The sequence below is a fragment of the Abramis brama genome, assembly GCF_963993115.1.
Source record: "Abramis brama genome assembly, chromosome: 7".
NCBI lineage: Eukaryota > Metazoa > Chordata > Actinopteri > Cypriniformes > Leuciscidae > Abramis > Abramis brama.
In genome coordinates, this window is record NC_139969.1 from 25,349,298 (window position 1) to 25,376,404 (window position 27,107).

General features: G+C 37.5%; 1 protein-coding gene across 3 annotated transcripts in view; it reads right to left on the reverse strand.

Moving 5' to 3' along the window:
- Positions 1 to 4,572: 4,572 nt before the first annotated feature.
- The window catches only part of vav3b (vav 3 guanine nucleotide exchange factor b), a 65,451-nt gene continuing 42,916 nt past the window's right edge, over positions 4,573 to 27,107 (reverse strand). For all 3 annotated transcript variants that reach the window (XM_084119455.1, XM_084119454.1, XM_084119453.1), the window contains exons 20-27: positions 20,723 to 20,853; positions 18,537 to 18,602; positions 16,695 to 16,729; positions 16,471 to 16,587; positions 15,574 to 15,661; positions 13,740 to 13,848; positions 8,652 to 8,800; positions 4,573 to 6,930 (exon numbers count right to left, since the gene is read on the reverse strand). In XM_084119455.1, the coding sequence (XP_083975581.1) occupies positions 6,889 to 6,930; positions 8,652 to 8,800; positions 13,740 to 13,848; positions 15,574 to 15,661; positions 16,471 to 16,587; positions 16,695 to 16,729; positions 18,537 to 18,602; positions 20,723 to 20,853 (737 nt within the window). In that variant the 3' untranslated portion in view covers positions 4,573 to 6,888. The remainder of the gene's footprint in view (positions 6,931 to 8,651; positions 8,801 to 13,739; positions 13,849 to 15,573; positions 15,662 to 16,470; positions 16,588 to 16,694; positions 16,730 to 18,536; positions 18,603 to 20,722; positions 20,854 to 27,107) is intronic.

A 27,107-nucleotide genomic window follows, 5' to 3' on the forward strand; every position in this document is an offset into this window, starting at 1 on the left:
GAGAAAATCTATTGTAGGAGACTTTAGGAACCTTTAAAAAGAGTATAATAGGGGCACTTTAAGTGGAAAGAAATATATGAAAATATGAATGTATTTAATTTAAGTTTTAGATAATAATATAATTTAAATATTTACTCCAACAATGAAACCTGATACTGGGGGCTGAGGTGGGTCAGAGCTGCATATTTTATTGCCGTCTTAAAGGGTTAGTTCACCCAAAAATGAAAATTATGTCATTAATGACTCACCCTCATTTCGTTCCAAGCCCGTAAGACCTTCGTTCATCTTCCACATAAGATATTTTAGATTTAGTCCGAGAGCTTTCTGTCCCTCCATTGAAAATGTATGTACGGTATACTGTCCATGTCCAGAAAGCTAATAAAGACATCATCAAAGTAGTCCAAGTGACTACAGTGGCTCAATCTTAAGTTTATAAAGCGACGAGAATACTTTTTGTGCGCAAAAAACCCCAAAAATAACGACTTTATTCCACTATTAATTTCCTTCTCTCTGGGCCTCGAGTTAGTTCACGTAGTGTAACTGCGTAGCGCTTCTGTGTTGTACGTCACACGCATCACACACATGACCAGCGTCGGCCAATAGTGAGCCTACGTGTGACGTACAACACAGATGCGCTACGTAGTTATACTACGTGAAAAAACTCGTGGCCCAGAGAGAAGGAAATGAATAGTGGAATAAAGTCGTTATTTTTGTTGTTTTTTTGCGCACAAAAAGTATTCTCGTCGCTTTATAAACTTAAGATTGAGCCACTGTAGTCACTTGGACTACTTTGATGATGTCTGTATTACCTTTTCTGGACATGGACAGTATACCATACATACATTTTCAATGGAGGGACAGAAAGCTCTCGGACTAAATCTAAAATATCTTAAACTGTGTTCCGAAGATGAACGGAGGTCTTACGGGCTTGGAACGACATGAGGGTGAGTCATTAATGACATAATTTTAATTTTTGGGTGAACTAACCCTTTAATGTGCCATTGTGTCATTACACAGAACTTGGAGGCAGCTCAGAGACTTCATGTGGTAGACTTAAACCTGCTGTATAAAAATGCCTTTACAAGATCACTAATTGCCCGCCAAACAGCTTAGCCAATCATAAGCATTCTTGCTTGCTTACAAAATCCATTTAGCATATTCTGAATCTGTTAAGTGTCTCCAGCCCAGAATCTCTTTAGACGGTGCACTGCAACCACCCTCTGATATGCTAGCAAGGCATATCATAGCACTCGTTTGTATTTTAAATAGTACCTCAATGGCATAAGAAGCATCTCTGGACTTAAATTGCAAATCACCTCCCCCAATCCCACCCCCACTAGCCCTCTGGAACAAATTATTTATGTATCACACCAACAGAGACTATAAATAATATATTGTGCCCCAGATCCCTGTGTCTGGAATGAAAGCATTTATCCTCTTTTGAAAATATGTAGTGGTATCAGAGCACAAGGGAGACTGTCTGCAAATGCAACAAGGGCTGAATCAAATGAAAAAAGCTATAACATTCAAATAACTTAAACACAAGTGTGTCTGTCTTGCCATGTTTGGAGTGAGAAAGAGGCCTGAAGGAAATATTCGGGTGTAAAAAAGGAGTGTGAAGACAGAATCAATAAAACCAGATGGTGTGAAATGACACTTTCTTGATGTAGGGACATCCTGTCAAGTTCTGCTAACATTGTGCAATAGAAGAAAGCCTGGGAAGAGTTTTGTGTTTACACTTTCTTAATAACCTGATCAGAAAACATTACAGGAAAAATCTTGAAATTACATTTTTAGTTATTCAAATAATAATAATAATAAAAATATTGCTTTATTAAAACGAACTGATTTCTTAGTCTTGATTACTTTATCATGCCTTCATCATTTACTTGTGCTACATTACAAATGTCTTTAATGTATTTATTTTATTGTTTTACCATTGCCTATACGAAAACTATCCATTATTCATACAAATTAATTATTTCAAGTCCAAAACTATGATAATAAAGAGTGAAAAACAAAACATGAATATTTATTGTTTGAAAATTATTTGTATGCATTTTAAAAAAATCATGACTATGAACTCAAATACTTCTATCAGGTATTGCATTTACATTGTTACAGTTAGTTCCAATCTTTAAATATTATTGGCTGATATTTAGTCCACACCGCACTGGGACTTTTCCCTGTTTGTATCATTCCGCTTGTCTGTATTTGAGCTTTGTGCATTCTGGGTTTATCAGAGACTCTTTCTGCAGGTTACATTGTAATGGCAGCATAGTGGATTTTGACAAGTGAGTGAGTCAATAAATCATTTACAGTCCAATTGTTGTAAAAAATAATAATAAATAAAATAAAAATAAAGTGGATTCATACAGAAAAGCCACTACTGTTTGTTGTTCAAAGATGCAATGATTCTGCTTTGGCTTTGTTAGGAACTACTTCAATTGATGGAGCAAAAGTAGACAAAATACTGTGGTGATGGGAGAAACAAAGCTTTTTGAAACTCTGAATCAATTAAACCAAATGCTTTGCAAAATCATTCACTGTCAAGCAGTCTAAAAACCACACACTGGTGGTCAAAATGGTGCAAATGCAACATGAACACAGCCCAATCATTACTAAAGACACGAGATTTGCAAAGATTTTAAAGCTTCATCTCAGCTAACAGGGAACGTTCTCAGAACTTCCCACTACATGCCAACCATCAGTCATTAGAGTATTAGTAGACTGTCGGCTTAATTTCTTCTAACAATTTATTCCCCAACAGATATTCTACTAAACCTTGCAAGTACATGCCAACTTAACCTTAAACCAAACCTAACAGTACTAATTCTAATGAGAGTTAGTTGACATGTAGTTGCAAAGTTAGTAGAATATCGAAAGTGGACTAGCGAAAGTGAAACCTCAGTTTTTTGCGGTCAACTTCAGAGGAGCAACAGTTAAATATGTTAGTACTCAGAACCTCTTGAGGTTGGTTAATGCAAAAACTCAAGGATTGTATGTACAACTGCACTATGCACTTGCAATGCATCGTGGATTCTGTATAGGTTTAATGGAAGGTGTATTACAAAGTGCAAAGCCCAAAGGGGCAGTGAGTGCATGAGGACACCCGTCCTCACTCACTCCAAGGTTGGATCGGGGGGGATTCATTGTGGTCCACTCAGGGTTTGTTCCCTTCAACAGCTTTGATCCGCAAGTGTTTAATTACTCAATAGTGCTGATGAAGTAATTGAGGCGCTCAATCTCCGTCCTTCCTATCAGACATACAGGGGCTTTATTGAGTTTCCCTCACACTCTCCCCATCTACAGTTGCTGAATTGGTAAAGACAATGTGGTGAGGTAAGTCACACCCATATAACACATAACTCTTCACCCGTTCCTGTCTCTTATTCAACACCAAGAGGTGACACTTTCAGGTCATAAGATTGAGGGATGCTCTCTCTCTCTCTCTCCCGCTTCCTCTGAAGTCTCCTGCTGTCAGTTCACAGCTTTCAAAGTAGAGAGAGATAGACCTGCTTCCATCCTCTGGCAAACAAGGCTGGCCATCAATCATTGCTGCTCTCACCTCATGGCTCTTTCTCAACATGCCTCAGGTTAAATCTCCACCACTGTTCCTACTCAGCTCCTACAGTCCTAAAATGAATTAAGAGCTTTGTTGGGAATTAGTGACAAGTGCACTGGAATTCCGAAAAAGAATGTAAAATAATCACGCATATCCCCCAGTTTGTTTGGAATCATATTGAGGAAAAAAACACGACATTTAAATAAAAGCCCAGTCATGACATTTGTTGATGTTTAGGAAAAGTGACATGCTTTACTGGGTGGCGGTACTACCTTTTGCAGACATTTTTTTTTTTAATAGTACAGATGCATTTTGCTCAATCTTTGCCACTTAAACTTCATCAATAATAACTTGATTATTTAAACAATGGTAGATTGTTGTAATTCTTAACAGGACATTAATAAACAGCTAAAGTTAAAGTCATTGTTATGGATTGAGAGTTATCGTACATTAGGTTATCAACTTGAAAATAATTTAGCATCTTTGTTAAAAATGTTGATGTTACCAGCCAGATAACAACTAACCCCACAAAACATCCTAACACTTACTCTTTGTGCTGTTGTTTTCCCTCCAAAAATGATGTCACTTCCTGGAGGATGATGTCATTGAGGAAGTGGCTTAAATGTATTATTAATGGGATACAAACATATATCAGAATGAAAAGGGTACAAGGGAAAACATGTAAATTGGTTCGATTACAATATTTCCAAGTACCACGTTTAGAAATATAGAGCCGATGTCCAAAACTGTCACTTGCCAAGTGCCAAAAGTAGCATAAACTTGGCCATAACTTTATCAGGAAATGCAACATAATACATGTTTTAAACCTTTACCATCAGAAGTTTTATTTTTACCATGATAACTCTGTGTGCTGGAATATTTCACACACTAAGCCACCAGAACAAAAGTACGAGGAAAAATATTCAATAACACTCAACTCAATGAAATACAAATATACAAAGGAAAATAATCTATAAAGAAAATAAAACATCTAAATAATGCCACTGTAATGGTACAAAATATTTTAATAAAAGTAATACAAAATACAGTTTCCATTGGCAAATGTATGGAAAGAAAGTTACATTTGGACCCCGTATACATCTATAAAAAATTCACTTGCTAAACAGTGTGAAAAAAACACAATAATTTAAATTTATTCTGACGAAAACCAGACAACATGAACTGTTAGGTGCATTAAGAAACAGATGAATGACTGCAATTATTTTTTCAACATTTACAACAGCAGTGAAAATGCCATTTCTGTAAATATAGTTTTAGAAAAGACATGACCTGGATTTTAGCATATAAAGCAGCTTGTAACACATGTCTGTCCATTTAGAGAGCGTTTTCCTTTGCAAAGAACTTACAAAAATGTTTTAAACAAAGTTAATCTGTGCTGAAAATCCAAATTCAAGGGAAGCTGATATATCTAGGACAGTGCAAAAATCCTATTCTCAGTGTTTTTATCTTGTTCTCCAGTAAAAACATCTAAACATCCTTAAAACAAGATAAACTTACCTGAGAAGAAAAATGACACAATATTAAGACTTTTTTTCAAAGGAAGTACCTTGGATATACACTACTGTTTAAAAGTTTGGGGGTGATAAGGTTTTTTAAGGGGGGGGGGAGAGTCAGAAAGCTCTCGGATTTCATCAAAAATTTGTGTTGCGAAGATGAACGAAGGTCTTACGGGTTTGAAACGACATGAGGGCGAGTAATTAAAGGAGAACTCTGGTCAATTTTAACATTGAGCTAATTTTTTGGTAAATTTGGAGTGCTGTCAGTACAGAGAATTCGGCCAGCGCACATACCTGTATTTATTTCCTGTTTTCGGTCGAAGTCCATAGTAGTCGATTGTCGAGTTCACGCGCGTGATCATAGGTAACTAAGCAACAGTGGAGAACTCGACAATCGACTACTATGGACTTCGACCGAAAACAGGAAATAAATACAGGTATGAGCGCTGGCCGAATTAACTTCATTTTTATTCATATCTTTCACATCTACTGCAGTCAGATTCACCCGTGTTAACTCTGAAGGAATCACTCACATGGCTGTGCACTTGTAATGACACATCAAGGATGTTAAGAGGCTAAAAGCAGGTTTAAAATATGCCCCATTGAAGTCAACAGGGTGCAAATTTTAAAAAGAGGATAACACTGTGTAGGCAACACCGATTTTTGTCGTTGTTCTCTGTACTGACAGCACTCCAAATTTACAAAAAAATGAGCTCAATGTTAAAATTGACCGGAGTTCTCCTTTAATGACTGAATTTTCAATTTTGGGTGAACTAAATCTTTAAGAACAGCATTTGCACTAAGTAGAAATCTTTTTGCATTTCACTAATGTCTTCACTTTCACTTGCATCCTTGCTGAATTATATATAAAAGTAAATCCTATTAACCCCAAACTTTTAAATGGTTGCACAATTTGTCATCTTCCATTGGCAGACTTTTTCTAACTGTACTTTTAATTTCATACTTCCATTTTTTGCTGTGTCTAGCATTCTAGTCCCATTGCAAACACCGTAATGTCTTTCAGTTGCATGAAAAGAGAACGAATTGACGTCAGTCCCAAATCAGTGCCAACGTTCTGCTTGGGAGCAACTGAGGTTCAGAAACAGACAGAGTGATGACTGATCACAGTGCAGTGAGATGGATATCACACTGAACGGCAGGCCTCCTGTCACCGCGCAGCGCCCCGAGCGCACCGAGAGAGCACTGCTGCTAAGTGTTATCAGGGCTGAAGAGGGAGGAAGGCTTCGTGACAGCACCGCGCTCCATCTCGCCCCAGCCAAACTTTGCAGAGTCAGACGGGCGGATGAATTCATCAATTATAGCACAAGGTGAGCTGAAAGCACAGCGTAAAGGTCGCCGAGTGGAAGGGGAAAAAAATGGCCAGCTCAGGGCTTTTCTCTCTGCGTGCCACTCCTGAGTTTATGGGAGGTCCGGCATAGCAGAGAAATGGAGTTTAAATTTTAAACAGGCAGAGAGAGGGGGGGCCCCAGGCCCTGTGTGAAGATTTCAGGAGGTGACAGGGTGAGAGGGAGGGAAAGAGTGAGAGAAAAAGATGTCTGGACTGAATGTGGATCAGCGAGGGACATTCATAACTAATTAAACAGTCAATGCCGACGGGGCCTCAGATGCATCACGCTGCAGGTCTCAACCGCAGTCCACCGCATCCCATTAGAGGAGGATGATAATTGCTGTGTTTGTGGCGCTTCGCTCATGTAAGTGTGCATTATTCACGATTACATTTCTTGTCTAACGCCATCATGTGCCTTATCACTGTCACAGCATAGTGAGGATGACTTCCCGCACTGGTCACTCCTCTTCCTCCACATAGGTTGAAGGGAACCATCCCACCTGTAATTTATAAAACATCCGTAAACATTACTTAAGAGTAACAGAGCATATCTCTTCATCCTAGATGAGCAGTTTGAGAGCTCTTGTGTGTCAGATCTGATAATGACATGTGCAGAAGAATCATTAAAAGTCATGCTGTCATCACCTCGTGTTAATCATCTCTCTCATTAACCCACTCGAGCGTACGGAATGAAGGAAAGTGAATCTAAAATGGCTTGAGGAATGATTCAGGTGTCTTGGAGAGTCAAGATCTGTGATATTGCATGGGAAATGCTGGGCTAAGCTTCAATTTCAATCTCAAATTTCAATCATGTTGTCACACCTCTATATTGCCATGTCATTTGGTAGTGTCCAATTGCTTTCAGAACTGGGGTACATTCGCAAAATGCTTTTACCTTTAATGTGGGTACTACATTAAACTCGGTACTACCGAAAGCTGTTTATCACGACAAAATATAGCATATGTAAATCAATAGAGCCCAAACACAGACTGTGTTTGGGATTCATGACTGTATTCGTCAATTGTAATTCGTAATTAATATGGATAAATTAGATAAACTATCTTTTAAAAATATTATTATAAAAATAAAGTCATTACTCCAGTCTTCAGTGTCACATTATCCTTCAGAAATAATTCTAATATGATAATTTGCTGCTCAAGAAACAATTCTTCTGATAAATGTTGAAAACAGTTGTGCTCCTTAATATGTTTGAGGAAACAGGTACTTTTTTCCAGGATTCTTTGATGAATATAAAGTTCAAAATAACAGCATTTATCCGTTAACATTATAAATGTTTATAAATTAATCAAAACTCAAAAGTGACAGTAATGCATCTTTAGTATTCATTTCTTTAAAAAAAATCTTACTGACCCCAAACTTTTGAACAGTAGTGTACATATAAATTATTAGAAAATAAGAATATTATAAAAAAAATAATAATATGAAATGATATAATGATATTTTTTTATGAAAATGTATAGATCTGACTAATGTTTTATGTAACTATAACAGAATACAGCTACTCTCTTTACAGCAAGGTTCAATTTGTTAACACAGTTAAACACAATAGATCATAAACCATCTTGTTTATCATTATAACAGTATTAACTATAACTATATCACGATCACGATTCTTAACTATGCTGAATATATAATCCTGTTGTTGTTCTGTAAAACTGTATTTTTTCGCTGCTATGTGCCTAGCAGTTCCCTTTTGAGAAACCATAAGCTGTGATTCGCATGAAAGGGTAAGAGTTTAGTTTACATGATGTGGAAGTTCCGAGAAAAAAGCTGAAAATATGAAGCACCAGTACTAAAGCAGTTCACTAGAGGTTTTGGTGCTTTTAAAGGGGCAGCAAGTGATTTCTGAGAAACACTGTTGATATTTGAAATCAGCCCAAACAAACACAGGTTTCCAGCGCTAGAAAGCTTTTCTAAAATGTATGTGGGTCCCAAAGCTTTTGCCTGTTCCCAACCCTTCTTGTTCCAATTATATTCCTCTGACCTTATATTTTCTAATATTCTTCATTTGCAATGTCTCTCAGCCATCTCTCTTTCTGCAGTCCTTCTTCAAATCTCTCTCTTGCTCTCTCCTCCCCACCATGAGTGCAAACGCACCCCTAATGCTGATTGGCTACAAGTGTGTTGTGGTGCTCAGCCCAATCCACTTTCAACAGCATTTCTCAGTAAATAAAGGTGTATAAGAGTGTTTTCCCTTACCCGGCCATTGACTTCACCCTTCCACCATCCATTAGTACATTTAATATAGATCTTCACCAGGTCTCCCACCTGCAGAGAGAGTTCCCGAGTATCCTTGGAGCTGAAATCATATCGTGCCAGTGCAATGCCGAGCACTCTCGGGGTCAAAACTGAGGGAGAGGGGGATGTAAGACAAAAACAAGTTGTTAAAAAAAGGACAAGAGTGAGAGACACAAATGTTTTCACAAGACATGCCAAGTAGGACAAAACGTGTGAACATGCTTGTTAGATGATTGGAGATTTGGAACAAAAACGGGGAACAAATGGCGTTGCATCATACTCGGACATTTTCACACACAAAAGAGCTGAAGCAAACACAGGGAGAAAAGACTGAGATGGCTGGTGGGGGAAATGAATAAGACAGGTGGCTGATAGCTGTACCTGACCAGAAGGGTGAGGGGGAGGGAGGAACAAAACTGTAGCTGGTGGGACTCAAAACAGAAAGCCCACACAGCACTGGAGCTTAGGATCCAAGCCGAAGCAGAGCGAAGAAAATAAGAACACAAAAACCCAGAGATCTTAACGGAGACATTTTCAACAAAACAAACATAAACAAGCTAATACCAAGAACTCCACACAGCACCGGGGAATGAACACACTCCTTGAAATATGCCAGTCCTGAGAAATTTAGGAAAATGTCTCAGTGTTTTACGATTTGATCAAATATTTATTATGATTAATTTCATCATAATTGGGGAAGGAAATGCATTCCACGTTTGTTAGACCTCAAGAATGAATGTAAACATAACTTGTTTGTTTAGTAAACTCCACTGAGTAAGCTACCTTTTAATTAAGGCCTTAATTTTAGGATTTTTTAATTTTTTTTATTCTCTTTTCAGTTGTATTTTTTCTACATTTTTGTTTGATCATTTAATATAAATTTATCATCAAAAATTGTGTCTAATGAACTGAATTCATAAAACAAAGATTTTTTTCACAAATAAGGTACTTGTATACTGTATACCAGGGGTGCCCAATCCTGCTCCTGCCGATCGACTGTCCTGCACAGTTCATCTCCAACCCTAATCAAACACACCTGAAGCAACCAATTAACGTCTTCAGGATCACTTGAAAATTAAAGGCAGGTGTGTTTGATTAGGGTTGGAGATGAACTGTGCAGGACAGTCGATCGGCAGGAGCAGGATTGGGCACCCCTGCTGTATACATTTAAACATGGATAAATATTTTGGTTGTCATGTTATAATAAATTGCATTATTATAACTGTTATTTGTATTATTAATTTGCGAAGTACATTTTACTTTTTACAAACATTTGACAAACTTTTAGTTTGTCACAAGACCTATGACAATAGCTTTTCTAAAAATGAAACCGTGAAATGCTTGAGAAGTGAACCTTCATAGCAGCTCTGGAGAGTTCATGTGGACTGTCCTCAAATAGTGAGATGGCAAACACTGAAAATACCACAAGCAATACACAGCCTTATTAGCAACACACCCGATCAGAAGAAATAGAATATAGAAAAATGATTGCCCAGTCCTACTTTGGACCCCATTGACTTTTATTGTATGGACAAAAAAGCACTGAGACTATTCCCAAAATGTCTACTTTCATGTTTCACAGAAGAAATAAAGTCAAAGAGGTTTGGAACGACATGTGAGTGAGTAAATGATCACAGAAAAGACCAAAATCTGGACTACTATTACACTGTAAAAAGTGAACAGTTGGATCAACTTAAAAAAAATTACTTCAATTGGTAACACCTAAAGAAATTAAGTTTTCTCAACTTAAATTATCACGTTTTTCACGATAAAATGTGATAATTTAAGTTGAGAAAACTTAATTTCTTTAGGTGTTACCAATTGAAGTAATTTTTTAAAGTTGATCCAACTGTTCACTTTTTACAGTGTATGGACTACTTACTAAATTATTGGGGCACAGGTGGGTGGGATATAAAAACAGAAGAAAAAGTCATAGAGGTTTGGGATTTCATGAGCAACCCATTCCTATATTTTTCAAGATGTTATTTTTTTCTCTAGGTTTTGTGATAGCTTTTGCCAAGTGCGTGCTCCTGGCCCTGTCACTGGCGCAGCTGTGATAGAGCGCGAGTCCTGTTACCATCTGAACGCCCATCTGAGCATCCAGGACTTTCTAATATGTAAACTAGCAAACGTCAGATCCACAATATGTTTGCCTTCCTGCTTTGCATCTCCTCTGGGGGGAACGAAGCAGTAGATGATGAGCCAACTACTTTTTCCTGTGACACTGACACTCAAAAATCGTGCAGCTATTCACACGTTCGATATCTACGCAGGATTGAAACCGATGCGATATCTGTATTGCAAATAACTTTTCTCACATTAGTGTATAAAACCCAACACTGGTATCTCCCTTTGTGTTCAATGTGTTTACCAAACACTCTGCGGCTGCAGACGTGTCAGCGCACACACGACCACTGATCTGTTGGCGCATTTGTACGTGTTTTGGTTTGCGGCATACCAGCGAGAGCAATGTCCCAGGATGCATCAAGGGCCTGGATTTTCTGCTGCGGTTTGTGAAAGGATGCGTTACAGAGATTGGCAGTCGAGTATAAACACCTCTAATAATGAGGATGCTGACGGAAAAAAGGACAAATAGATCAGCGAAACCCCAATTCACAATCCCCACAATCCCATTCTTTATATCAACAGAGCTGTACTCGTTCGCTAAGCCTTTTTCTACGTGACACATCTCTCTCTGTTCAATAAAGCTGACTTTCCATGTCTCCACTAGTTGCCCTTTCATTTCTCAGTGCAGGGACTGGGTTTTTTTTTTTTTTCAACTGCGAGAGAGAAAATCAGCCAAGTCCCCACAGGTGAGAGGAAGCTTAGCATCCATCATGGCTTTTTCCTGTAACTCCAACCAAACTGTCATGTCGTGTCAGGGAGATTGCCGGTGCTACTTGAGTCTTGTTTAGCAGAGTCCTCTCTCTCGCTGCGTCGCCTGAAGCTGCAGAGCCAGACACAAACAGCCTTTTTCCTGCTGCCAGGTGCCGAGTGTGTACGGCTCGCTTCACAGCATCTGTCTGTCTCTTTGAGGAGCCATCTTGGGCAATGAGAGCTGGAGTAAAGATGTACGTTTTTCCCATGAAAGCAACACGTGTGCATGCACACTTTACAATTTCACCCAACGACCAGCATGCCAATTGTTCAACATTTATATTGAATCAAAAGTGTCTGATAGGTGTCAGGACATAGCTAAAAATACCTCCTGAGCGCAAACTATGCCTCCTGCCATTAAAAAAGGACCTTTCTGAAGTTCACACTGGAGGTCGACAGGCTGCTAGTACACGTTCCTGCTGCTGGATGAAGTTACTGCGTAACTGGCCGTAACTCTCTGACAAAGAATATGTCTTTCTATTGTGGCAACTAATCTAAAGACTAACGTTCTGCAAGGGAACAATTTTGTATGTCTGCATATAAATTACAGCAGTGCTTAAAGTAGTACTTAGAATGTTACAGTACTGCAATTTCTTTAATTAAATTGTTTATAATTGAAAAAGTATAAATTATATATATATTTTTTTTTTTATAACTTTTCTCTACGTGTGCAAAGATTATTCATACAGAACAGTGAAATCGCTCACAGAGCGATAACCTGACCTCCTTCTTGCGTGCACTCTATAATAGTGGTCAACTGATAAGGATTTTTTGATGCCCAATGCAGATACAGAGCAGGGTGGCCGATGACCAATATACAGTAAAGCACACACACAAACACAAACGCACACACACATATATATATACATATATATATATATATATATATATATATATATATATATATATATATATATATATCCATAAATACATGCTGCAGTCTTAAGTGTCACATGATCTGACAGAAATCATTCTAATATGCTAATTTGCTGCTCAATAAACATTTCTTATCCTGGATCTAATTCAAATTATCCCTATCCTGTTCTCTAAAAGTGTTTTAAAAGATGTGAATGGATGGCTCAGTTCCTTTGTCTGGAGCAAGCGCAGACCAAGGCTAAAATTCTCTGCACTACAACTACCAGGGTCGATGGGAGGATTGAAAAACTACTGTATAGCCTGAAAGATACCTCATAATGTAATACAGTAACAGAAGTCTGTCTCCTATAAAAAAACTACTATTTCAGACAGTCAGTGAGTGAGTCTGTTATATAATGTTCCTAATGCTACATCTGAGGTAAATGTAGTTCTGAATTCTAGACTTGCTTTGAGAGGGAACTTTTTGTCTCTATAAGTGAAGAAGAATGGGGAAGTATTCGGAAATATGCAAAATCTATTTCGGTATGTAATCGTGCTAAGGCTATAAAGTTCAAAATTGTGCATATGGTTTTCACCAAACCATAGACAAGCATTTAACAATAAACCTTTCACTTCTATGCCTTAAGTGCAAAACACAAATTGATACACTCACTCACTGTCTTTGGTCATGTAATCAGTTACAAATATATTGGGCCAAGATAGTTTCTGAAATGAGTAATATCTTTGATAAGGAGTTGGTATTGGATACTTTATTTGTTAACCTTGGTTTGCCTGATAAAGCTTTGATTTTATCAAAAGAAAAAAAGACTGTATAATCTTCTTACTTTTGAAGCTAGGAAAAAACATATTACTGAGGTGGATAAGTGACAACACTCCAGGTTGGCACAAGATTTTGATGGAACTAATCCCACTGGAATATTTAACTTGACTAGTTAATGGTCAGCCAGGGCAAATGTATAGTGTCTGGAAGCCCTAACGTTATATCAATAATCTAGGGACTGAATTGTCAACTATTCTGCTGAAGGGTTTTCACATTCATGTACCTCAAGTGAGTTTAAAATGGTTTTGAGCTTGTAATATACTGCAGTTATATATTAAGTGTATTTATTTATTTAATTATTTTTACTTTATTATATTTACCTTTATTTATTTACCTTGATTACCTTATTTTTTACCCTTTTACCTGAAAATGAATTCTGGTCACTTCATAACTGCAAGTCGCTATCAGTGTGAACAGGGCTAAGAGACTAATGTCATCATATAATGAGTTAATCTGAGGGAAATGTAGATACTAACCAACAGTTCTGAGTCCACTACTGAGCTCCTTATACGGCATCTGCAGAGTCGTGTCCAGTGTACGGAAACCCTCTTTCAGAGAGTGCTGTTTGTAATATTCAACCAGTCCCTGGACAGAAACATGTTTAAAAGCTTATTATAAGGATTATCAAAGATTTTGCCAGCTAAAATGAGATTTTAAGTTAATATTTCAAAAACGTAACACATCTGCATGTTCACGGTTCTCTGATTTCGGTTAATGGTTAAATCCATGTAGCAGGGCTCAAAACACCACAATTTACATATATTAAAACATTCCTTTTATTTAAAAACAACATGCGTTTTGTAGAGAAATGAATGTGGTAGCGATACACTGATCATGATTTTTCATTGCCAATTCCATTTTGTTTTTTGTTTTGTTTTTTACAAGCAAATTGTCCAATTCCGATACCGGCTGCCAATTTTTGTCTTTGTTTAAGCAAATTTATCAGTTGTTTGTCTGCTCTATAACAGGCCAAACTGGCCTTAAAAATAAATAAATAAAAACATCTGTAGCCATTTACAATGAGAGGCAACCACAGCATTTTAATCACGATCCAAACAAAGATGCTACACACAAATGTAGCATGAGCAGTTGATTTCATTTAAATTAGATTGCATAATTTCAAGACTTAGAGCAAATTGTCTGACTTTAGCTTTGTGAAACTGTTGCATAAGACACACCTGCACACAACAAATACAGATGGACTGAATGAAAATGCAAATTCACTCTCAGAAGACTATTCTGAAGACAGTCAGTTTCCTTCAGAGATACATTCATATAAACCCCCACCCCAATTTAATATTTCAAATTTTCTTCCTATATTTCGAGCCTCACGGACAGTGATTTTGCTGTGTTTGGTATTTTCTCTGCTGCGAGACTGCTTTCTCCTCTTTCCGCCCGTGTTCAGTGTGTCCCATATCTCTGGATTGTGTGTTAATGTCCAGTTAACAGACTTCGTAATATTTTCACACAAATTACATTTCGGGAAATTATTGCAATGCAGTTTTTGTCCGGAATAGAGATTAGCCAAATTGAAACTATAAACCGGCCGCTTGCGATAGTGTGTTTAAAGAACAAACAAGGCAGTTTCCGGTTTTGGTTGACCAGTGCATTGGTAGAAAAAAGGTCGCAACACAACAATTATTTGCACTTTCAAATGCTCCCAAATAAATATTGAAGTCGCACAGATTCAATTTCGGGATCATATGCAACCAAAATGGTGGCAATTTCCAGCCTTGCATAGGCAAAATTATTTTTTTTGTGAGATTTTTAATAGTGGAATTTTAGTGTGTATCTTAGTGGAACAGCTAAAATTGCTTATAAATGCTCACAGTTAAAAGGATCTGTATCTAGCAACACTTACAAAAACATACGTATATGGTTTTATGGATGTGTACCATGACAATACTATGTATTCTTTGATGTACCCTGCAGTACCATGATATATGAATTAGTAATGATTCAGTACTTTGGAATACATCAAAGCTTTACCATCCTTGTTACATGCTGTCACCACAGTATTTTTTTATAAGGGAAAACTTTATCATTTTAAAAGAACATGTAACAAGGTTGCAGTAGTACTGGTGTCTCTAATGGATTAATAGCTGGACCCATGTTATTAATTATGCTAATGAAATACAGGATTATGCAGATCAGCAAATGTTCTGGTTTTACGATAAAAAAAGCTCAGGACTCTGCAGCACAGATAGCGACATTGAATTATAGCACCCTACATATGTATTCATACGGTTATGATAAACAGAGCAAATGCTGATGAAGACCATTGCTTCTGAGCAACTCAAACCCACTTACTAATACAGTCTTGAACGTCCTGCTTTCAGCAATGTAGAAGAAGCCCTCCTTAGTGAGGATCTTAATGTGCTTCACATCGTTGTTGTACCTGCAGATGGCAGAGAATCATTGTAACCATTCCAGGATTGTCAGTACTTCCACTTCCACTTTATCTCAAAGGAGTTTTCCCTGGGCTGGGAATGGGCTGATAAACAAAAGTTAAGCCAAGACATATCTTTTTATTTATGGAGCACATTAAAAACAAGTGCATACTAAAATGCTTTAAATGTGCAATTAAAACACTTTTAAGATAGGAAAGTTCACCCAAAAAAGGACATGAGGGTCAGTAAATCATTTTCATTTTTGGGTGAACTATCCTTTTAATTCTGGATCTAAAGATGTCATGAGCAGGAGAAGATGTAATGTCCAGTGGCATGTTATTCCATGACATTGGACCAGCTATAGAAAAACCACAATCCCTTTAAAGTTTAAATGTGAGCTTCCTATAACATAAGGATGTGGAATTGTTCTGTCAGTCTCTGACCGCAGGTCAACACACCCACAGGACCTAAAGCCCCACATAAAGAGGACAAAATGTTTTGACAGGGAACCTGTGATTGGTTTAAGCATGAGACAAGCAACTATAAAATGTTCTGAGGTAATAAAGCCCACACTGCGCATGTAGTGTGATAACTCACTGACCACATCCATGCTACACAATGAGCTATATGCAAATTTGTGATGCATTATGCATTGGGTTGCATAGAGGGAAATGCATGAAGAAAGCTAAGCTTTGCATGCAAAAGGATGTTCGTGCAAGAACCTCATCGACTATCCGTCACGCCAATTTTATGCGCAATAAAAACACGCTTGAGCGATCAAATAAACAGTATGAAGTGATATAATAGCTAGACGTACTTGATGCTGATGGCGTACTCTCTGCTCTCCCGGCTCCTGTATCGCACCAGGTAGGTGCTGTTCTCTCTCTCCATGAGCTCAGACTCTGCATGGTGCCTCTCTATGGGCCCAGCGAACCTGCTCGCACAAGCCAACGGGCATATGGCTCAGCACATGTAGTCATGCAGGTTATTTTATGAGTCATGTGGATATTGGAGTAAATGTGGTTAAACATTTAGACTTACCAGGGTTGGGCTGAATAGTCGACTGTCCTGGGTACCTGAGCATGGGACACATTACAAACAATGGGTCTCATTCATGAAACATTCATAAATATACGAGTAAATATGTGAGTGATTTGCGCGTAAAGAGACATTCCCGAAAATTCTTCTCCTGATTCACAAATACTTCGTAAACGTCAGATTTGATAGTGAAATGTGTGTGTGGGTTAATGAATTCCAATCACTCGTAAATGGGACGCGCGTGCACGCTCATTCTCAATTACCATAAATCCCGCCAATTAAAACCGACTGACAGCTATATATGGGCATCATATTATGACACGAAACGAAGGATTTCAACATGTCTTCTCAAAAGCGAATGCTATTGTATTATTACATGTATAATTTTGGAAGAAAAAAAAAAAAAAAGCGAATGAAGAAGAGAAATTTCTCAGATGCAGAAATTGAAGTTTTATTATCAGAAGTTCATTCAAAACGCCACATTTTATTTTCAAGCGTACATAGTGGCGTATCAGGTCCTAAAAAAAAAGGATTTTTTTAGGTAATAGGCTACATGCTTTAGGTAAAAATGCTTGGCAGCATATTACAGATGCAGTTAATGGAGTTTCATCTTTTAATCGAACAGTCCCAGAAGTGAAAAGAAAATGGTTCGACATGAAGCTTGACTGCAACACTTGTAACTTGCGGACTTGTAAAAAACAAAACAAAAAAAAAAACAGCTTGAATATAAAAAAATAAAAAAAACTTGTGGACTTGTGTTCCTTTTGCAGATGCTATTACTGGCTCTCGTAATACAAGTAAAAAGAAAAAACGTATGTAATTACTATATATAATACTTTTTCAAAATGCTGTGTAAATATGTACCCGATTACGTTGAATTAAAATGCAGTTTATTAATGAGCAAAACGTTCGGATGTTAAACGTACTATTTACGCGTGGCTGGGAGCAGGTGTAGATTTCTTTCGTACCAACTAACATTTGGGAAATACGAACATTTTAATGAATCCGAAAATTTACGCCAGAACCACTTTACACACGATTTACACAAAAATTCGTTCTGCTCGTGTTTCATGAATGAGACCCATTGTCATGCATATATACACTACCAATTATACCATTATAGACAAATATAATTTATTATTATTACTTTTATATATTTTTGAGTGGATAAGTTTGACTGGATAGTGAATCTATCTATCTATCTATCTATCTATCTATCTATCTATCTATCTATCTATCTATCTATCTATCTACCTATCTATCTATCTATCTATCTATATATCTATATATCCATCCATCCATTATCTATCTATATATCCATCCATCCATTATCTATCTATCCATCCATACAGTGTGTATGGCATATTGGTCAGGAAATTACTGTATTTATAATATTAAGTGAAACTCTCCATATATTCAGAGTTTCATTCCATATATTCAAGTTTCATTCCATATATTCAGAGTTTCATTCCATATACTCAAACTTCATATTATAAATATAATCTATATATATATTTATATTTTATAAATTACTCCAGTAATGTAATCCCATTTCGCCTTCAGTGTAACATGATCCTTCATAATTCATTCTAATATGCTGTTTTGGTGCTCAAGATTTTTTTTTTAGCAATGTTGAAAACAGTTGTGCTGCTTAATTTTTTGTTGTTGTTGAAATTGTGATACATTTCAAGGATTTTCTGATGACTAAAGAGTTCAAAATAACAACATTTATTTGAAAAAGAAATCCTTTGGAACAATGTAGAAAAAAAGAAAAAAAAACACGATAAAAATACAAATCAACAGCATTAAAATGATTGTGCAAGTCATCCAAATACAAATACTTACACATGGGCAGGGCTTGACTGCATCACTTGGAAAGAAGCCGGTCTCTTGCGTTGTCAGGATTTTGCCCTGCCAGGAAGTGTGGTTGTTAATTGCATTATATTTGCCTTGAGGCGATGCTCACCCCTCCCTTTTGCTTTAATAAATCTAAGACAATTAGCTCACAACAAGCAGTGAATCTCATTTAGAGCCACAGTTAATTACTGTTCAGCCCCTACCCACGGTTAAACTCCGTTAGGCATCAGAATGAAAGCATCACCTAATGCTGAATAATCATACAGCTTCCACAGCAGAACCTCGTGAATCATGACACTCGCCAATAAGCCATTGTTTGATATTGCTGCTCCGAGCATATTTGGATTTATGAATTACATTAGACTGAGTTTCATATTATGTCCTCACGCAAAAAAATTGTATTGAGCAATCGCAGGCCGGATGCCAGTTTTAAAATAGGCTCATTTCTTGCATGGCTTCAGCCACAATTATCTGTATATTTTTGGATAAAAACAGACATTTCCCCCCAACTCAGTATGAAACAACAGCTGGGAGGTTATAATGCACTGTGAACGTGGCGGAACCAGGTGCCAAAATTTAGCAGCCTATGACTGATTGTGAGTTTGGCTGAAGGTTTGACTGAGGGTGTAATGAGGATCTTCTCAAACAACTATACTGAAAAAATATATACTTTTCTTTCCAGGCTCCCTTTAAGATCATCTCTAACTAGTATGAAATGAATTTCAGAAAAATGCACCTCTACCACAAATTAAATTGGAGTCCCAAACTGGAACTGTATTTTTGATTTATTTGGCTTAATAATGTTTCGCCGTAGCTTTTGAAAGCCCTTTATATTTGTTATGCCACAGATAAGCGTATGATAAAGATTAAACTTATTACCCCATTAGAGTAAACAGTTGGCAGCCTAAAGGATCAAATTAAATTACAGTGATCGATTGCACTGTTCTGGCAACGGGACAGAGATAATTGTCTTCCAGTAACATGGGAGATGGATGCTTAGTGCTCTGTAATTCCATTCTTTGGTGTCATGGGACCCTGAAGATTTAGTAGCCTTATTAAGAGTTAAGTGTCGTTTCACACAAGATAAAATAAACCAGTGATGTGCATTATCATTCAATAGTACCGCTTCTCGCTTCCCCTCTATGACCTGCCAAGTGCGTGAAGAACCACGGCTGACACACACGTCTAGCCACTGCCTGTCACAGTCTGTTGGCTCGGTGAATCTCTTGGCATCCATTTTTGACCTGTAGGTGTTTTTTTTTAACCTCTGTGTGCTATCAGGCAGAAATAGCCCAGCATAAAGCAAGGGAAATCTCGCTAAGTGTCTATTCCCTGCCGAGCTGTTTGAGTCGCGTCGGCCAGATTGGAGCAACACCAGGAGGAAGATGAGGTTTTAGTGCCACCATCAACCATAGAGAAAAAGAGCCACAACAGCCTGGCATGAGTCAGAAATAAATAACACAGGAACAGTCTGTGACAATAAGCTTGAGACAAAACTGCAGTGCTGAAACATGCCTGAACAAAGACTGTGCTCTGCAGTCACTATATAAGACGGCTCATTTAGGTATCAGTGCATATTACAAAAGCAATTTTGTTTTCAGTGACTATTCAATGTAACATTTGTATGTTATACTAAAGTTGTGTTGCATTAGGTTGAGTCAGGGTTATTATTTAATAAAATGTACTTTAAATAAAATGGAAGTTGGAGGCTTCACACTCGGCTGCTAATAATATCTCAATGACACTAAAATAACTCTGCATTGAGTACAGATGTGTTTGTATTTACAGTAGCATATTAGATACTCAACAAGTTTTCTCAATAATAATCAAATATTACAATATTTAAAACACTTCATATAAGTGCTGTGAGAGCAGAGTGATATTAATTAATTAGTTAATTTAACAAATTAATTAATAATTGATTATTTTGTAAAGTCGTTTGTTTTTTTATAATTAACCTAAATGGGCCGACAGCCTATTGTCTATGGAAATACTGGTTAATGCATTTATTATTTGGTTGGAATGTCACCAAAGACATATCTGTTTAAAAGGTTATGTGTGCCCTGTTTGCTTTGAGATGTGTTGTGATGTTGTGATCAAGCTTCAGGGTCCCATGACACCACAGAATACAATTCAGCTATTAGGTTTTTAAATACTGCAGTACTTTATCTGACCTGCCACCAGGAGCTGTGAGGATCAGCACAGGTGACCTCTATGACATCACCAATCTGAGCATTCAGCGGCGGCCCACCCTGAGGACTAGGGACCCCAAAATAATCTCTGATGACCAGCATTTTTGGCAAACCTGTAAAAACAAAATTTAACATAAAATCAAAATTGGCCCTATACCTAAACCAGGTTTCTGGTCTTATTTTGCATGCTTCATTTTTGTAGATAATTCCAAAGAAAATACTTTTGATCTCTGTCACTTCTGAAAAGTCTTTTTTGCTAATATCACCAAACCCTTTTATTTTTCAACCACCTCACGCTGGCACTTAATGCCCACTTTCAATCAATTCCCAATGGAAACAATCAAGTCCTACCCATTCTCTCTTTGAATATTTTAGATTACATACGTCAAATGGCTAGCGAATCCATTTACATTAACTACAGTAAAATTACAAATGTCTCGGTTACTAATGTAACCCCACGTTCCCTGAAGGAGGGAACGGAGACGTTATTTCAGAACTGAACTGACGAACTGGGATCTCGTCTGAGAGCCCAATCACCTTTGAGTGGTAACAAAACAAGCCAATGGACACCCCGTGCCACGGGTATACAAGGAAGTGTGCAGCACTCACTCATTAAGTTTGTGCTGAGGAGACAAGCCAGTGCCTGGTCACTTGTCACAGGGATTGGACACAGGGATTGTGGCGACGAGGCGTAACGTCTCCGTTCTCTCCTTTAGGGAACGGGGGTTATATTAGTAACCTAGATGTTCCCTATCAGTCAGTCACGTTCAACGTTACGTCAGAACTAAACTGACGAATTGGGATCCCTAAGAAAAACACCACAATCAATGCGCATTCCAGCGTCTTGTGTAAGCGCCACAAGCATCTTCACAGTACAGAGACTAGCAACATACAGCGACAAAGTCGCTGGCGGTGTGAATGGGGCTTCAGGCGAGATCCCAAATCATCAGTTCAATTCTGACGTAACGTCGAACGTGACTGACTGATAGGGAACTATGAAAAAGGATGAGTTACGCGTTAAATGAAATTTATAAAACAGAGAGAAATTAGGCAAAATATGCCTGAATGTACATTTCTCCCCAAAGACAAAAAACAAACAACAACAAAAAGCCAGAAAAATAGCCCCCAAAGCAGTTAAGAAAAGTGTTTACCAAATTGCTTATGATACACTTATTAAAAAATGCTTAGTGGCCTCTTATAAACAGTTTATGGAAATTAATTTCAAATCAAGCAACACAGCCACTGATTTTGCTCCTATACAGCACTGTGCTGGAGCTCAGCACTGCAAAAACTCAAAATCTTGCCAAGTATATTTTTCTAATTTATAGTCAAAATATCTCATCACACTTAATATAAGACAAAATCACCTAAAGACCAAGATTTAAGTGAGATAAAGGAGCTTGTTTTTAGACAGTGCATCTTGAATATCTTAAGTGAATCTGTCATGAAAATATCTTGTTTTGAGTCATATCGTAGATGAAACGAAATTTTTTGACATGTCATAAGGTTTTTAAGCTGCTGTGTTATTTGTAAAAGATGAATCGTCTTGTTTCAAGAAATAGACTTGACTTGAGAAAACAAATCTGCTTTATTGAAAACTGCAGGTCAACATGCCCAACTCACAACTCACAATGCAGAGTACAGTGAGTACGTATAATATTTACATATTGACAGCAAAAAAACGTAATTTATTTAAGTATAAACAACTTTACCGACGTACAAATTTGTATGTATTCCTATTTAACTTATGCATATTAAAATCGTGGTTTTGACTCTATTGCATTCAATTGTCTTATCAATTAAATTTTCAGTCGCATTTATTAATAGTTTAACGTTACTCATAAATAATAACATTTCGCTCTGTTCGTGCCTTCTGCTGCAAACTCGTTTTGGAGGATTAGCCTACATGGTGTTAAATACACTTTTAAACCTTAAAAATACCTTCTTTAATCATTTAACCATTTTGTAATATTTGGTTTATTTACCGTGAGACACAAAAGGCGTTTTCTCCTATAGACCCATAATACACTAAAACACAACATAAATTCACAAAAGACATCAATTTTATTAGATTGGTGTAATCCAAATCTTTTGAATCGAGAAGCACCTGGCTGCAGCCTGCAGATTTGGGCGGGGGTGCTTCTCATTGGTTAGTGGCAAGTGATGACGTCAATCGAGGCAGGGCCGCACCTGGGCCGGGGCTGCACGTCTCTTCCCGCCAACATCTCTTCTCATTGGTTAGTGGCGTGAAGTCATGACGTGATTCTAGCATGTTTTCATTTCCGATGTTCATCGCTGCATGGTGAGTACACTACAGGCAAGCTACTCTTTTTTTGTTCTAATTTTATTTACATTTTATTTTACCATTTTTAATTCTGAAGTGGCGTTTAGTGTGATGTTAATTGGTGTAAAAATGAGATTGTGTAGTGCTAACTTTACTCATCATATCACACAAATAACTAGGACAGCGTAGGTCTAAGTGTGTGTGTGTGTGGTTACTATTGGGATATAGTGTTAAAACCATAAGTTAAAAACAACAGAGGCCCTTAAAAAGAAATATAGTGGCAAAACTAAACCAGGAGAAGAAATATAGGCTAGGATTTAAGAGTTAATATTAATATACAAAGATATATTGTAGGATATTCTTTTTCTATGAATACATTGATTAAATGTATTTTGATATTATTGTTATTAATATATTTAAATATATATAAATATAAGGTTATGAAAACCTTCAAGCTTTTAAAACTATTTCAAACTTTTAGGATAGGCTTTCTCAAGCCAAATTAAAGTTTGTGTTGACAAACTTTTTTAACTAGTTTGTTGTTCATAAACAAAGTAAGTCTCTTAGGTACTTTACAGACAAAGCCAATGACACTCAAGCATATCTTGTCTAACATTTTCCTATAATATGTTTAAAATGTATAAAAAATAAATTCCTTGTATGACTCTGTACTATGTTAATGCCTCTCTTTAAAATTATTCAATATTGTTTGTTCTGTATTTTACGTGTACGTACGTGTGTGTGTGTGTGTGTGTGTGTGTGTGTACGTACATGTGTGAGTGTACGTACGTGTGTGTGAGTGTATGTGTGTGAGTGTACGTACGTGTGTGTGAGTGTACGTACGTGTGTGTGTGTGTGTACGTACGTGTGTGTGTGTGTGTGTCAGTGTAAGTGTGTGAGTGTAAGTGAGTGTACGTACGCGTCTGTCTGTGTGTATACGTATGCGTGTGTGTACGTACGTACACGTGTGTGTGTGTGTGTGTGTGTGTGTGTGTGTGTGTGTGTGTGTGTGTGTGTGTACGTACGCGTGTGTGTGTGCGGTTGATGTACGTGATTATCTGTATGTGAGCATATCTCTTTTACACAATTATTTTTGTTTTGAAATAAAAGTTATCACTGGTATGAGTTTGGTTTTTTGAGTTGGCATGCATAATATGGGATACAGACAGAGATTGACAATGTACTGTATGTAGTTAGTTTAACTTAAAACTACTTTATTGGCATAAATGTTTTATAATAACCTAATGCACAAAAATAAACAAGAACTATTACAGAGGAATGATTAAAATAAGAAATATATAAGGTGCCATTAATGTTTACAGTAATTTTGTAATTTACACAGTGAAGTGCAACAGAATGTAAAAAACTTTTAAAATACTACACAGATATTGCACAATATATAGCCTATACTCAGTAATTCCTTATGTTTACCTTAGATCAGACATAGTTAAAACTATGGATATATGCTCAACTACTTTTTGCTGCTTTCATTATTACTTTAGAATTGTTTTAATACTTTATCATTTTATTAAAGTATTATTTCAAATTTGCGCAAGCGTTTTTAAGACGCGTGACGTCACCACTTAACGCAAATACGACGCATGCGCTGTCAGCGCGATATGGCGCATGAGTTTTCAACAGCATTTCCTGTTTACTGTGGCGTCGACCATAGATATCATATATAAACGCTAGATGTCTTATGGCGCAGTCACTTCCGGCATCACTGTTCGGCCATCTTGTCACAGGCAGGCTTAATGTAAGGTGAGTGATCAGCATGCACACAAATCCTCTTATCTCGCTGAAATCTTGACGGATTTACAAACGGTTTGGTTTCTTACAAACGTTATTAACGTGGCTATAATTCCGAATGCTTGAACATGTATGTTATAATTATTCGTATGTATGCAGTCAGTGTATGCATGCAGTGTCATAACTACATCTCTGACGTTTATAACAAACCAAACCGTTTGAAAATCGGTAGAAAATTGAGCAAGTTATGGCTGTTTAAAAGTACATGCACCATTAAACGAGTGAGCAAGCTGCCTGTGGCATGATGGCCGCCACGTGCGGACGTCGACCTCCATTGGCCAGCAGCGCGCACGAGACATCTAGCGTTTATATATGATATCTATGGCGTCGACGTCATTACTGTGCCACTAACCAACGAGAAGCCCCAGGTGCGGCCCCGCCTCGATCGACGTCATCACTTTGCCCCTAACCAATGAGAAGCGTTATGGGCGGGGCTAGGTGCAGCCCCGCCCCGATCTGCAGGCTGCAGCCAGGTGTACTTGGCAGCGACCGTAAACGTCAAATCCCGGTGTGGTGAAGTATCCGGTCACTCTGAAGTGATGGGTCCGGGCTGAGGACCCAAGCAATCCGATTGGTTCAAAGCACGTTTTATGGGTAATCGCTTTAGTGCCTGGTTACAAATCATACAAAATCACTTTATTATAGAAGACGTTTGTACTACGTTATAACGAGTCATTAATGTATTTAATGTATTTTAAATTATACGTTTCATATACTAGTATTTAACCGAAGCTATAGATTGTGAAATTAAACATTTCACGTTGGTAGTGTGTTTTTTAGTTAGCTTAGATAGTAGCATAGCATACAGCTAACGTTATCCGATGATCGTGCTATGAGCTTTACCTGATCTTATACTGCACTGATACTTCCTTACCGTATCGCGAGAACAGATTTAGATCAGGCATACTACTGGCATACTAATTGGGTCCTCAGCCCGGACCCATCACTTCAGAGTGACCGAATACTTCACCACACCGGCATCCCGCGCTCGTGGTGAATTAAAATTCAAAAATTGCGCCCGAAGCATTACGACATGTTTTACGGCAGTGATATCAAACGCTCATTGGCTCTCGCATGCTTCGTCACAGATTGCGACATGCCGTGTTTAAGTTGGTGTACTACATTTGAAATGGAGAAGTGCGCGCGCCTTCACAGAGCGAACAGCGAACCGAAACCGGATTAACATTTTCATGGATTAATAACTTAAATTCTGCTCTGTAACGTTACCTCATACAAAACTATTATATACTGCCAGAGAGGACTGCGACACATCGTCATGTGAACGACTTTTGGTACCGGTTTTGACATTTTCTCACTAACTAAATTATTGTGATTAAACGTGTATGTCTGTTGTTTTTCTTTATAATAGGGGTTATGCGCAACATACTTCCGGGTTCTACAAAACAGATATAACTACTTCCGGTCCTCAGCTACTGAGGTAAACACAGCGTAGGAATGGCGACCTTTTATAGCCGGTGTTTACAGGAGCTACCCATTCTATCCATTTCAGATGTACATCGTATTGCCAAACGGACTTCCAGAGCCCCGAGTACTCCGTTAGATAAAGGATTTAAGTTTTTACGCCTCCTCATTTATTCATGATTATGAAGGTATGTAAGTTAGTATATGTAGCTTTTGCTAATGGCACCCGATGTAGAGTTAGCTAACTATCAGTAAGTTAGTTTAGACTTGTATGCTATCATAGTAGTTTAACCTTTTATATTTGCTTGCAGACGATTAAAACGCTTTTAAAGGCCAGTGAAAGCATAGGCTACTGTCAGTTAAGTCCTATTCGGACGCTAATATTGTTTCTCATGGGCTCGTCCGGTATTTTAAACATTTACAGGGGTAAGTCGGTGATTTTAGTGCCGTCCGAATCCATATCAGTATTTTTTCTCACCCAACCCACGTAAAAATCCCTGGCCAAATTAGTACCTACTGTTTTTTGACAAACAGGTTGTGTGGTAATTTAATTGCCGTCTGAATCCACATCTCCGAGTTTACAAGAAGAGATTCAAAATTCACTGTTTAAATCCTTTTTGATCACTGCCGAGCACCGTACGTGACGTACACTTTTATTTACTGAAATGCTGGAAAGTATTTACAAGAACAATATTTCATCGCAGCTCCACCTCAGCGAACAAAAATGGGAAAGAGAAGAAAGCACATAAAAAAATAAAATGGTTATTATGGCAGCAATATATGATAGCCTACAATTTTAAAATATGTAGGTAAGGCTATTATAGGCTATTATAGTTTGGATTATTTTTTTAA